The sequence below is a fragment of the Corylus avellana genome, chromosome ca7 (genome assembly GCF_901000735.1).
Source record: "Corylus avellana chromosome ca7, CavTom2PMs-1.0".
Classification (NCBI taxonomy): Eukaryota; Viridiplantae; Streptophyta; class Magnoliopsida; order Fagales; family Betulaceae; genus Corylus; species Corylus avellana.
Genome location: NC_081547.1, coordinates 4,070,329 through 4,083,475, shown reverse-complemented (window position 1 = coordinate 4,083,475; position 13,147 = coordinate 4,070,329). Strand labels below are relative to the sequence as shown.

The 13,147-nt window shown below is 36.3% G+C and overlaps 1 protein-coding gene across 2 annotated transcripts; it reads left to right on the top strand.

The window, feature by feature from the left end:
• LOC132186326 (K(+) efflux antiporter 2, chloroplastic) lies at positions 1-12,286 on the top strand. 2 transcript variants are annotated; one of them, XM_059600237.1, is made up of 21 exons: positions 1-282; positions 654-2,398; positions 3,275-3,458; positions 3,556-3,646; positions 4,021-4,157; positions 4,247-4,306; positions 4,385-4,504; positions 4,947-5,015; positions 5,373-5,438; positions 6,112-6,201; positions 6,588-6,692; positions 6,774-6,902; positions 7,325-7,534; positions 7,773-7,922; positions 9,620-9,673; positions 9,826-9,884; positions 10,646-10,712; positions 10,783-10,959; positions 11,087-11,143; positions 11,664-11,738; positions 11,875-12,286. In XM_059600237.1, exons 2-21 carry the CDS (start codon positions 753-755, stop codon positions 11,992-11,994), a joined length of 3,666 nt encoding a protein of 1,221 aa, XP_059456220.1. In that variant the 5' UTR covers positions 1-282; positions 654-752; the 3' UTR covers positions 11,995-12,286. The 2 variants fall into 2 exon arrangements, with proteins under 2 accessions (XP_059456220.1, XP_059456219.1); XM_059600236.1 differs by having other exon boundaries at positions 1-348.
• The last annotated feature ends 861 nt before the right edge of the window (positions 12,287-13,147 follow it).

Below are 13,147 nucleotides of genomic sequence, written 5' to 3'. Positions count from 1 at the left end.
GCACCCGAGTTAAAAATACTCCACCCACCAATAAGCACATTTTCTCGGCCAACTCTCACTTTCTTGCACTTTCTCACCTTCCAAACAAACAGCGAGAAAGTAGAGAGAGAAAGCAGGGCCTAGAGAGACAAACTGTAATCATTTACTACAAACAAGCAAAGTCCAAACATAAAAATATCAAGTCGATTTGTTATCAAGTTCCGTCATTTTACACCCTAACTTTCTCAAACACTCCGCCATTGATTTTCTCAGCTCGATCCCCAAAGTTCCTATTGATGATCGGTTGGTCCTGCCCGTTTATATACATATGCTTATACTTACATGCTACATGTATCCATACGCAGAAATGTATGTATACACCTGTTAATTATGTTCGTTTTGTGTGTTTTACTTGTGTTTGTTGTTAGCACCTTTGAATTGTTACAATTTGGATTCAATCACATTTTTTTATGGATGAAAATATACATTTATGCATGTGCGCATGTGTGAGTGTGTGTATGCGAGATCCCTATGCATGTATACATGGTTTATCAGTTTTATATCTAAGTAGTGAGGACTGGATTCAGTAATATTGAGTTTATATCTTAGTTAGGACTGATTCAATAATAGTAAGTACTTGTTTCGTTTGGTTAAATTGATTTTTTTTTCACCAGGTGTTTGACTTAAGGCCGAAGTGAGCACGTGAAATGGATTGTAGGGTGTATACAAAGATTTGTGCACAGTAGAATATTGTTCCACAAAGGTTAAGAGATATGGATATTTCTTGTAGCTTTCGGCAGCCAAACGTGTTTCATGGCTGCGAGGGCACAAGTTACAAGACTTTGGGTCGTTCTGAGTCGTATTTGCAGTTTAAAGGTAGCCGTTTTTGCTGTAACTTTCTGGGTAATTCTATATTCGTATTGAAGCCGCATTTGAGTATGAAGACAAAAAGAATTGTTTCTTCTAGAAGTTCTAGGTATACGATTATGGTTGACACAGGGGAATTTGATAGTCAATTGTGGAGTTCAAATTTAAGACCATCTTTGTTTTGTAAGTTTGACAATGTTTTTAAAGGTTCAAGAGCGGTTCGGTCATGGTGTCAGAGTAATGATTCTTTAGCATATGTAAATGGGAATGGTCGAAATGTAGAACTCATGAAAAGTAGTGATGAGGGTTCAGGAGTTGATGGTGGTGAGTTAAATGATTCCCGGGAGGAGGGGCAGGAGGAAGAAGTGGAGGTACCTAGTGTTGATGAACTCAGGGAATTGTTACAAAAGGCAATAAAAGAATTGGAAGTTGGACGGCTTAATAGTACCATGTTCGAGGAAAAGGCTCAAAGAATATCAGAAACTGCGATAGCCTTGCAGGACGAAGTGGCAAATGCCTGGAATGATGTTAATTCTTCCCTTGATGCCATTCAAGAGATTGTGAATGAAGAGTGTATTGCCAAGGAAGCTGTTCAAAAAGCGACAATGGCTCTTTCATTAGCTGAGGCAAGGCTTCGGGTGGCAGTTGAATCTTTGGAGGCTGCAAAAGGAGGGAATGATTCTTTGGAAGGTTCTAGAGAGAGTGATGGGGAAAATAATATTGGTGGAGAGGAAAAAACGCTTTTAGTTGCTCAGGAAGAGATTAAGAAATGTGAGGAGAATTTGACAAGTTGTGAGGCAGAGTTGAGACACCTGCAGAGTAAAAAGGAGGAGTTGCAGAAGGAAGTGGACAGATTGAACGAAGTTGCAGAGAAAACACAGCTGAATGCCTTGAAAGCTGAGGAGGATGTGGCAAACATAATGCTTTTAGCAGAGCAGGCTGTTGCCTTTGAACTTGAGGCCACACAACGTGTGAATGATGCAGAGATTGCATTACAGAGGGCAGATAAATCTCTGTCCATTTCTCATCTTGATCATCCAGAAGCTATCCAAGGACAGGCCCTGATTGATGAGGCTGTGGTTGAGGAGGAGAGCATGGTCCAAGGTGTTTCTGACTATGCTCCTGTTGAAAGGGACAGTGATGTGCCAGTTGATGGGGACTTTTTAGGTACCAAGCCTTTACCAGATAGCCAGTTGGGTAAAAGCAGTCAGAGTTCTGAATACTTGAATATATCTGGTGATTTGAGTGATCATGAGAATGGAAAGTTAAGTTTAGACTCACCTAAAGAAGCTGAACTAGAAGCAGAAAAATCAAAGAATGTGGTTCAAACAAAAAAGCAGGATATGCAGAAGGATTTGACTAAGGAGACTTCACCCTTTAATGCTCCCAAGGCATTGTTGAAGAAATCTTCGCGCTTCTTTTCTGCTTCCTTTTTCTCTTTTACTGCAGATGGGACTGAGTTGACACCAGCATCAGTTTTCCAGGGTCTCATGGAGTCTGCAAGGAAGCAATTGCCCAATCTAGTTGTTGGATTGTTGCTATTTGGAGCAGGGTATGTATTAGATATGCTACTGCTTGGTTTAACATATTTGTTCCTTAAGGCACCGTTTGGCAACCCCTTTTCCTCCCTTCAACACTATTCACGCTTCATTTTCCTAAAACAATTAACATCAAAATATTCTCACTTTTTCATTTTTTATATCACATCATTCACTTTTTATCACTTTATTTACTTTTTACTACTATTCAAATAAAAAAATACTACAAAACAAAACTTTTTCACTTTTCCATACTACTTTTTCACTTTTTCATACCAAACATTCTTACTTTTTTCCACATCAATCCACTTCAGTTACCGTAACAAAAGAAAGAGAGTGGAAAAGGGTTTACCAAACACTCCCTAAGTCTTTTCTTTTCATCCTTGCAGTACTGCTTTACTAAAGGATAATTCGTATATTATGTGGTTACTGAATTTTTTTGAGTATTTGTGCATGAGTCATCTGATTTAATGACATGACACTTCTGAGGTTCTAAGTAATTCCGAGAGACTGATATTTGTTTCTTTGGGAATGTTATATGTCAACACTTAGGACAGACTATTTTATCCTAATAATATTGGTCTTGTTGGTTTCTTCGACTTTTTGCATTTCTAGTTTTCCCATTTATGCTTTTCTCTTGTATATTTCTTGGGTTGTGTACTCGGGTTGTCCCCTCTTCAGATTAGTTAATAAGGTTTTTACTCATCAAAAGGAGAAAGAAAAAAACCAAAGAAAGAAGGAAGGCAGTACTTGAATGCTTTAAGTCTACATATAGCTTTTCTTCCTTAGTTCTTCAGGATTGTCCTGTGCCTTAATTCTTTAATTAGGTTGTTATTTCCAGTGTAAAAGTTTGCCTTCCACTGATCACAAGATGCTGAACTTTATCACAGGGTCACCTTTTATGCTAATCGAGCAGAGAGGAATGCTCAGCTGCTGCAACCTCCAGATGTCATCAGCACAAGTATTGAAGCTGGTATCGAAGAAGTTTCCTCAAGTGCAAAGCCTCTAGTTCGACAATTACGGAAACTACCTAAGAGAGTTAAAAAACTAATAGCGATGCTTCCTCATCAAGAGGCAGGCCATCATATTTCCCTTCACTTCTTCTGCCTTTTGGTCTTTACTACCACATGTAGAACTTGTTGATCTGATTATGTATTCAATTATTTATTAGGTGAACGAGGAGGAAGCTTCCCTCTTCGACATGTTGTGGTTATTGCTTGCTAGTGTTATATTTGTGCCTATATTTCAGAAAATTCCTGGAGGTATTTGAATTCCTATATACCTTTCACTAGCATTGAACGTCAACTTATATTATCGAATATAATGAGGTTGCATTTAGTTGCATGATCCCCTATCATTGAACATAATTCTTAATCCATATATAATTGAAAGCTTTTGCTTGTTCTATATTTAACTTTCCTTGTTTGCCATCTGTTTTGCTTTCCTGAACTTAGGCAGAAGTGGTATGCTTAGGACTTTAATGGTTTTGGTGACTAAAATGTTGCTGATCCTTTATGCACCTGGCCATCATCTGCACATATATCACTAGGCCTTTATTTCATTTTTAAAATTTGTGCCCAAAGTTTTTACATATCATTTCATTAATGGTGTGTATCTTATCTGCTGTGATGTACAGGAAGTCCTGTTCTTGGTTACTTGGCTGCTGGCATCTTGATTGGGCCTTATGGTCTCTCCATTATTCGCCACGTGCATGGGACAAAGGCAATTGCGGAATTTGGGGTTGTTTTCTTATTGTTCAATATTGGCCTTGAGGTGGGGTTTATCTTTATAAATCTTGCTGTTCTACCACATTTTATGTGCCCTAATGAAAGTAAACTTAAGCTTTGAACTTGATTTCTTAGCTCTCTGTTGAAAGGCTAAGTTCCATGAAGAAATATGTGTTCGGGTTAGGCTCTGCCCAGGTAATTGAGAACTTCATCTTATGGTTATCATTTGTGTTTGGTTGCACCTTAGATTCTTAATATTCATTACAAATGCAGGTTTTGGTGACAGCAGTGGTGGTTGGCTTGGTTGTTCATTTTGTTTGTGGGCAGCCTGGTCCTGCTGCAATTGTCGTTGGGAATGGCTTGGCATTATCATCCACTGCTGTTGTCCTGCAGGTAATGATCATTTTTTTCTCCCACTAGACATTCTTGTTTCCTCCTACTAAGACTCCTCCCATTTTGATGAAAAAAGGGAACAGATATTATAATAAAATTTTAATTATTAATATAAGCCTTCTAAACCAAACATTTCAATAACATGTAATATCCTTAAACATATTATACGTTGCAATAGACTCATGTATTCTTTGAATCATCTTCTTTTCAATATTAATCACTTTCTATAGTCTTGCAAAATCTTTGAAAACCGCCAGTTGGACTTGATCCATGATCCAATAATGTGGCTCGTCACGGCCTCTGATGCCTCTTGTTGACCTTGTCAGTAAATTTTTTATATATATATATATATATATTGACAGTCAAAACTGCAGGAACCCACTATTTGCTTCTTCTTTTTTCAAGAGATAAGTGAATCAAATTTTATTGACCTTCTTTGCAGGTGTTGCAGGAGCGAGGTGAGAGCACATCACGCCATGGACGTGCTACATTTTCTGTCTTGCTTTTCCAGGTTAGTTTTGAAAATTCTGTGCTTGTCTTGAAATAAATGTCCTGTGCAAGATATTTCTGCTCTTTTATTCAGTCCCTGACTGAACTGCTTCTTACTTGGTGATGTACATATTGTTACTTGCTGTGCCATGTGCCTGTTTCTTCACAGTAAGCTAGGATGAAAATATGAAACTAAAATCTAAAGATGCATAATATTGGTATTCAGCTTCCGTGCAGCATTGCTTCTTGATAAGAATGTGTAGAAATCCATTCCTTGTTTTTTCTCAGATGCTCTTGCTCCTTTAATTATTACATACATTTTGAGCTTTAAAACAAAATATAGAGTAAAAAATTAATTTTTTCTTTTGGTTTCTTACAGGATTTGGCTGTTGTCGTTTTGCTGATACTCATCCCTCTTATTTCACCTAATTCATCCAAAGGAGGGGTAATATTTTCTTGTACTTTGGTTTTCCTTTTCTTCATTTTATCAAATATGGCAATGAATGTTTTGAATATTTATTTTGTGTGCCAATATCAGTACTTATTTGTGACTCAAATGTGTTCGGAACATACTTAGTGAAAATCATTATGATATATGCTGTATAAGGGATAAAGGCAGTTGATCTGAAGAAAACATAAGAAAATATATGTAAAGGTCAAGTTAATATGTTAAACTACTGAAAGAGTAAACAAAAGTGCGACACTGCAGTTGGATATGCCAAATTGCTCAGTAAATAAGAGTTTCATATCCAATTTTCATTTCTCTTTCTTTCCCTATCCTCAGAATGTTGTTTAGGAACTAGAGACTTTTTAGTGTTCCTTTTTAATCTTTTATGCTCAGATCACAGAAATGACATGCAGCCTTTGGTGCTGTTCCTTCCATAAGCATGTGTTTATTGATCAACCTAAACTTCTTCATCCATCCTTGCCTTTTACTCGCAGTTAAATGTTGATCATATAACTCAGATTAACTTATGTGTTCTTCTTTTAGAAGCATAAATCTGGACAAGATTTACTTGCTTCTGTAGTTGTGTCTATTATTATTGTTATTTTCATGGTTATGGATTCTTGTGCTACTTATTCTGTCATCTGGGGAAAAATAATCTGTTGTTCTTCAGATTGGTTTCCAAGCGATTGCTGAAGCTCTTGGACTGGCTGCTGTCAAGGCAGTAGTTGCCATCACTGCCATAATTGCTGGTGGTCGCTTGGTAAGTTTCAGATATCTTGGAGAGTAATGTGATCTTGGCACTGTTATTGATATGGGGTTATTTGTTGTCGATAATAATGTCTCGGGAGATCTTGATGAAGCTTGTGTTTAATTTGGTGGGCCATGTGGGATTTGCCAGTGAAAAATAGAGTACATTTCTAGGTTGTTGTACCCTTTTTGTCGAAATCCTGATGCGAAAACCTACATGTAGTTTTAAGAAAAAGAAATTGAAAAAAAGGATTACTTCACTGTCTGTTCATAAGATGATGTTTGGGATGTTTGCTTTCATGGTACAATGGCTGCTATTTTTTTATCTCTATAAATTTTTCATTCAAAGAAATACAGCTTGTGGTTTGCATTTATTTTCCTTTTCTGTGGTTTTTCCAGTTGCTTCGACCAATCTATAAGCAAATTGCGGAAAATCAAAATGCAGAAATATTCTCTGCCAATACGCTCCTTGTTATTCTGGGGACTAGTCTCCTAACGGCCAGGGTATGACTCTGCATTTTACTATTTGTTATTCTTGTATTCTATTTAAGTAACAAGTTTCTCTTTTTGTCCGCCCTAGAGCAGGCTGGACTTTCCATGGCATTGGGAGCATTTTTGGCTGGATTACTCCTTGCAGAAACTGAATTTTCCTTACAGGTTGAGTCAGATATTGCTCCGTATCGTGGTCTTTTATTGGGTCTTTTCTTCATGACGGTAGGTACTTTGTTTTGGCATTCTTTGAGTTCTATTTTTTCTCTTCTTTTTTGTAATGCTCCATAACCTTGTTTATTGATGGTCAAGCTACTTTTTTTTATCACTTTGATAAGATATTAATTCATAAGAGGAATTTTAAATGTGGAAATCTTACTTCGCTCTGTTTAGTATCTTCCAGCTCCGGGCCATCTCCCTGTCAAGGCATTCTTTTGGCTATTTATGGGACTCTTATCAAAATGAATAATAATCATGGTTTAGCCCATCAGTTACAAATCATGAATAATAATCATTGTTTGATTGATGGTTACAAGAATGTTACTTGGATATTCTACTGAGAATTTTTTCTTGAGTTTAGCCCATCGGTGTTGCTAATTTATTGAACAATGATATGTGCAATTAATGGAAATCTTTGTGGTTTTCAGGTTGGCATGTCTATCGACCCAAAACTTCTTGTTTCAAACTTCCCAGTGATCAGTGGGACATTGGGACTCTTGATTGGTGGCAAGACTCTATTGGTTGCACTAGTTGGTAGGCTTTATGGTATTTCAATCATATCCGCAATAAGAGTTGGTCTTCTTCTTGCTCCGGGTGGAGAATTTGCATTTGTGGCTTTTGGTGAAGCTGTTAATCAGGTTTCCCTTCTCATAAACTGAAGTTTTATCTGCAAGACTTGGTGATTTGCATTTAGCAGATTATTCTGCTTTACTAAAATTTTATACCATATGCTGGACCATACTCATTCTGCTGAATTAATTAGCTGAGATAAAATATAGATTGTTGTCGTCTTCATGATTATCACTTATACAATCTTTCATAAAAAAAATGATGTCTTTGCTTAGTAGAATACTATTTCACTTGTCCTTTCTGCAGGGTATAATGTCTACTCAGCTGTCATCTTTGCTGTTTCTGGTGGTGGGAATTTCGATGGCCCTCACACCTTGGCTTGCTGCTGGAGGCCAGTTAATTGCCTCTCGTTTTGAGCAGCATGATGTTCGAAGTTTATTACCCGTTGAGAGTGAGGTAAAATTTCTATATGAGAACCCACTGCTATTGGTTGCAAAGATTGCTAGTTTCAGCAGTTAGTGATACCTAGAGCAGGCAGTATCACCAACAGTTGTTGCTCTTTACAGTTTTCAAGTAACCATATAATGTGTTTTGCAAGTCAGGAGTGCAGTTATCAATAACAGTTGGTGACTCATCATCATAAGTTGTCCATTCTGATACAATTTAAGTGATTTTATACTCAAGAAGATTGAATGAAACTCTTTTCATGGGAGTTAACTATTTTTTCATGTAATAAGGAAGTGGCCAAGGTAATGGAGATGGGCAGAGTGGCCATATTTTCTTAACTGCATTGCAGTGGCATTGTTTTAATCTGCTGCTAAATGCCTTAGTATCGAGGCTGTGGAGTTCTTTTGCATTCAGTTTACAGCAGCCTGTGCCCTTTTTGAGGTTCAAATGTACTTGGTTGTGGTAAATCACGTTGAAAGTAATTGGGATATAATCTAATTGAGGTCCATATATTGGGTTGGTTTCCTTCTTGGCTTGTTGCCACTCTAAGTTCACAGAAGTAAACAGAAAAAAAATTTACTTATCGGAAAATCCGACCTCATGCTCTAACAACAGAGTTTTGAAGTTTACTTATGAAAAAAAAAGTTCTGTCAGGGGGAAAAAAGCAGCTAAAGAAAGTGAAGATGGTTTATTTCAACATGAAGTCTGTGCACTATAGTCAATTTTGGTTTGAGCACCACTTGTATTCGAACAATCTCATTGAGAGGTTGGTTGCATTGATTTTTGTGATAGGAGGTAGGGTGACATCCAACTTTTTAGGTGGGCAGCTTCCTTAATTTATGGGGCTTGCTAGTGGGAGTCATCAGCCAGTCATGACTGTCGGCCTTTGGTAGGGCCAGCTACATAAAATGGGCCCTACTAGTGATACATGCTTGCTGGGGCCTGCGTTTGATGTCTGGCCCATTTGATTGGCGTGAATGTCTAGCATTTTCAATCATTTATTTTTTATGGCCTACAAAACATTTTGGTATCTAGGTAGCCTTTTCTTTTGCATTTCCTATAATAGCACAATATGATTATTGTAACATTCCAGTCCTATATTAGGAAGATGAGGAATAACTCACATAGAGTATGTGGTTTATAAAGATAGTTATGAATACTAAGTTTTACATTGCCTAGTTACTATGTGAAATTAAGCTTTATAAAGAATTTTAGGAAAGCTCCAAATTGAGTAGCCTTTTGGGGTGATGGCGCAGACGTGATTAGCATTTTTTTTCTGGGTCGTTACAAATGACCCACATAATATGTGTGATTTATAAAGAGAGTCATGAGTGCTAAGTCTCACATTGTCTAGTTTCTAGGTGAAATTGGGCTTTATAAAGAATTATAGGGAAACTTTAAATTGATTAGTCTTTTTGGAGTAATAACGCAGATGTGGCTAGCGTTTTACCCTAGGTTGTTACAATTATTGTGTTGTTATTTTTTGCTATTTGCGAGTGCTGCTGTTCATTACTAGACTTATTTTATGAGGAGGTTATGCCAAATCTACTTTTGTACTTGGGGTTGTATGTACGGTGACTGCAAGTAGACAATTTATTTGCCCTTATCTGTTTGTGATATCTGTTTGTGATCTAAGATTGACATGGCAAATGTATAGATATATTCATCACTTAGTCTTGATTTATTTTGGCTTGGTTTATTTCCAGACAGATGACTTGCAAGATCACATAATCATTTGTGGATTTGGACGAGTTGGCCAGGTATGTTAATAATTTGGAGGTCTTTTTTTTTTTTTTTTTGTTACAGTAATTTTCAGGTCTGCTTAAATAAATTTGTGTTGTGGCAAATCTTGTATGTACATAAATTATGAGCTATTGTGACAGTAGCATCTTTTTCTTCTTTTGGTTCCCAGATCATTGCTCAGCTTCTTTCAGAGCGACTGATTCCTTTTGTTGCTCTTGATGTGAGGAGGTAACCAATTGACTTTGTAAATCTCTTAGCATGTATTTTCAATTATTGCTCTTTCAGTTCAGGACAACTAGTGCCATTATATTAATCTGTTATTGGGATGTATGATCGTATGCGTATTCTTTCTTTCAGAAAAGGATGCATTCAAAATATTGCGAAAGTAGTCATCCTCAACATGTTGATATATGTGCAAACGTAGTTTTTAGAATTCACTTAGGGCCTGCTTGGGGTTGCATTTGAGGGGCTTAAAAGTGCTTTTAACACTCAAAAAACCCGTTTGAAGAAAAACGTACTCGTTTGGTAAAAAAATTAAAAGGATTTTTAAGGGTCTAAAAAACATAAAAATAGTCAAAAAAACACTTTTGACAAAAGCTTAAAAATGAAGCTTTTGCCCAAAAACTTTTTTTGACTTAAAAGCTCTATTTCTCAAACGCAATCCCAAATAGGCTCTTAGTGTGCATGGCTCAGTTCTTCTCAGAACATTACATTTTTGCCAATGCCATGAAGGGGGAATTTGCAGAGAATTAAAAAAAGAAATTTTGATATCTCTTTTAGCCAAATGAAATGTACAAGTTGGTGTGAAATAAAATATTACTAAAGCAAATAACAAGGACTGATGATCGTTTAATGCTAATTTTTCTTCAGATTTCACTTTTTATATCCTCTTCTATGGACATCTCTGTAAAATCTTTGATTGAATGCAACTTTGAAGGGAGAAGCAAAATGTTAAATTTAATTTTAACTCAGTTCTCTGTTGTCTTCAGTGATAGAGTGGCAGTTGGACGTTCCCTGGACCTTCCTGTGTTTTTTGGAGATGCTGGCAGTCGAGAGGTGGGGCATACTGTATGAAAGTATGCTTATGTGCAGTTCATTATTTAACTTGCTTTATACTGGTGACTAGGTCCTTCACAAAGTTGGTGCTGAAAGAGCATGTGCAGCGGCAATAACTCTTGATAGTCCTGGTGCAAATTATAGAACCGTTTGGGCTTTGAGCAAGTATTTCCCTAACGTGAAGACCTTTGTCCGTGCTCATGATGTCGATCATGGCCTAAATTTGGAAAAGGCAGGGGCTACAGCGGTAAGTTGTCTGCTGCACATTATTTATCAATAAATATTATAAATTAAGTTAAAAAAGGGTGTAAAGTTATTCTAGATTTCATCTTTTCTGGTTATATCTCGCTCACACTGTCAGAAAACTTATATAGGTTGTCCCAGAGACATTGGAACCAAGTCTACAGTTAGCAGCTGCTGTTCTTTCTCAGGTAAATAACTTGATCGCCCCATATAACAAGTTACTGCAACATTAGCTTCTGTGTTTTTGGTTGCTTTGACATGTTCTTAGTATTGTTAAGTGATGGCATGCTGGGTGATTAATTGGTGTGAAGTCGTGTGGTGTGAAAAAATTAATTGAGTTGCATATTTGATAATTGAGGGGGAAGAGGTGTGATTCATTCCCTAATTTGTGCATCAGATTGTGTCAGCATATTAAGGAGCGGTTACCCTTGGTTTTCTCACAAATATTGACATTATGATAAACCAGCAAATTGATCAAATTCTGAGTTGATTAGTCTAATGGATAAATATCGGTGTTTTATGATATACATAGATAGCCCATGCATCTCACTGAAGATCTGTTATATATATATATATATATATATATGGAACGAAACTGTAACTTTACATATGAAGGGGAGGAAAAACAGATCTCCCTTACTTTCAGCCCCAAAGACTTGTTTTTGGCTAGCATGTTTCTTTCATCTGAGCTCTTCTGATTCCCTTCAGGCAAAACTGCCGATGTCAGAAATTGCAGCGACTATTAACGAATTCAGGTCCCGACATCTGTCAGAGCTGACTGAGGTAATTAATTCTCCCAAATATAAATACAATAAGAAGCTATTTGACTAGGAAATGGAGAAACCATGTACTTTTGTTTGTCACGTATAAAACTGAAATCGGAATGCTTGTATTTAAAGTATATGGTTTATTTGTGCAGCTATGTGAAAACAGCGGAAGTTCTCTTGGTTATGGATTTTCTCGGGGCACTAAATCCAAAACTCAATCCTCGGATCCTTCAGACGAGAGCCAAGTCAGTGAAGGGACGCTGGCAATATAAAAAAATAAAATAAAAAAATAAAATAAAAAAATAGACAACATGAAGAACTTTGTAGCGGATTACATTTTTTGTTGGTATAACTTGTACAGATATTGAAAAAAAAAAAAAAAAAGAAAAAAAAGAAAAAAAAAGAGGCAATCACATGAACACGTACTTTGCATTAATCATTCCACTTTTCTTTTTTTCTTTTTCTTTTTCGTTTAGACATGTTGGATAAATTTTGCTCAACCGTGTTTTGTAAAGAACGTTTTAAACGGACAGCTTTACCTTTCTAGTTGTTTCCGATACCTTAGTCTGTTTCCTTTCCAAGATGGCTAAAGGAGCTAAAACGTGGAATTGGACACCATCCATTTCGCCATCGACCAATGGCCGAGCCAGGATTTTAGTTTAGGGGGTCAAAATTAAAAAATAAAAATTGATTAAAAAAATGTAAGTAACAAAATCAACAAGCAACCAATCAACATATTTTTTTAAATCATGCGGATTAAAATGTCACCATATTTTTCTAAATTGTATTTTTGAAAAATTATGGTTAACAAGGTCTTTTTGTATATATGCTCAAGGGCGGAACTACCATGTTCCCATGTTTTCTCCAGGTTTTTTTTTTTTGGGTAAATGTCCATATAATCCTTGAAAATTACATTTTTACCCAAATTAAATTTTTATGTTTTTTAGTTTTACCCCGAACTTCAAATCTTCGAATTTGATCTAACCTTTCAATTTTTTATTTTTATTTTTTATTTTTACGGTAGCTATAATTTGACTCAAGGTATTTTATTTTATTCTATTCTACGCTAGTAAGTTACTTTTTAATCTTCAAAAAATTTGTTTCTTTCCCTTTCCTGTATAGCATAGAAAAAAAAAAATTAAAAATAAGAAACAAAAAGTCACGACTCGCTCTAAATGGCTGAAGGTTGCGTTTTAAAGGTTTTACTGTTTCTCAAGTTTTAATGAAACAATGCGTGTAATAAACAGTGCTTTGATGAAACTATACGTTTAAACTTTCAATCCTCAACCTTGCGATTTTAAATGCTCCGTTTTAATCTTCTTCTTCGTGAGTTTAACTTAACTTTCTAAGATTTAGCTCTCAAACTAATTGAAGTCAATCTGATATAAGGAAACATTATCTTCTCTTGCCTTGCCGGTAACGTCG

Excerpts from the sequence above, each read along its gene's own strand:
- LOC132186326 (XM_059600237.1), top strand. The coding sequence starts at position 753 with ATGGATATTTCTTGTAGCTTTCGGCAGCCAAACGTGTTTCATGGCTGC. Across the intron at positions 2,399-3,274 it reads TTGTTGCTATTTGGAGCAGG|GGTCACCTTTTATGCTAATC; the intron begins GTATGTATTAGA and ends ACTTTATCACAG. Across the intron at positions 3,459-3,555 it reads CGATGCTTCCTCATCAAGAG|GTGAACGAGGAGGAAGCTTC; the intron begins GCAGGCCATCAT and ends ATTATTTATTAG.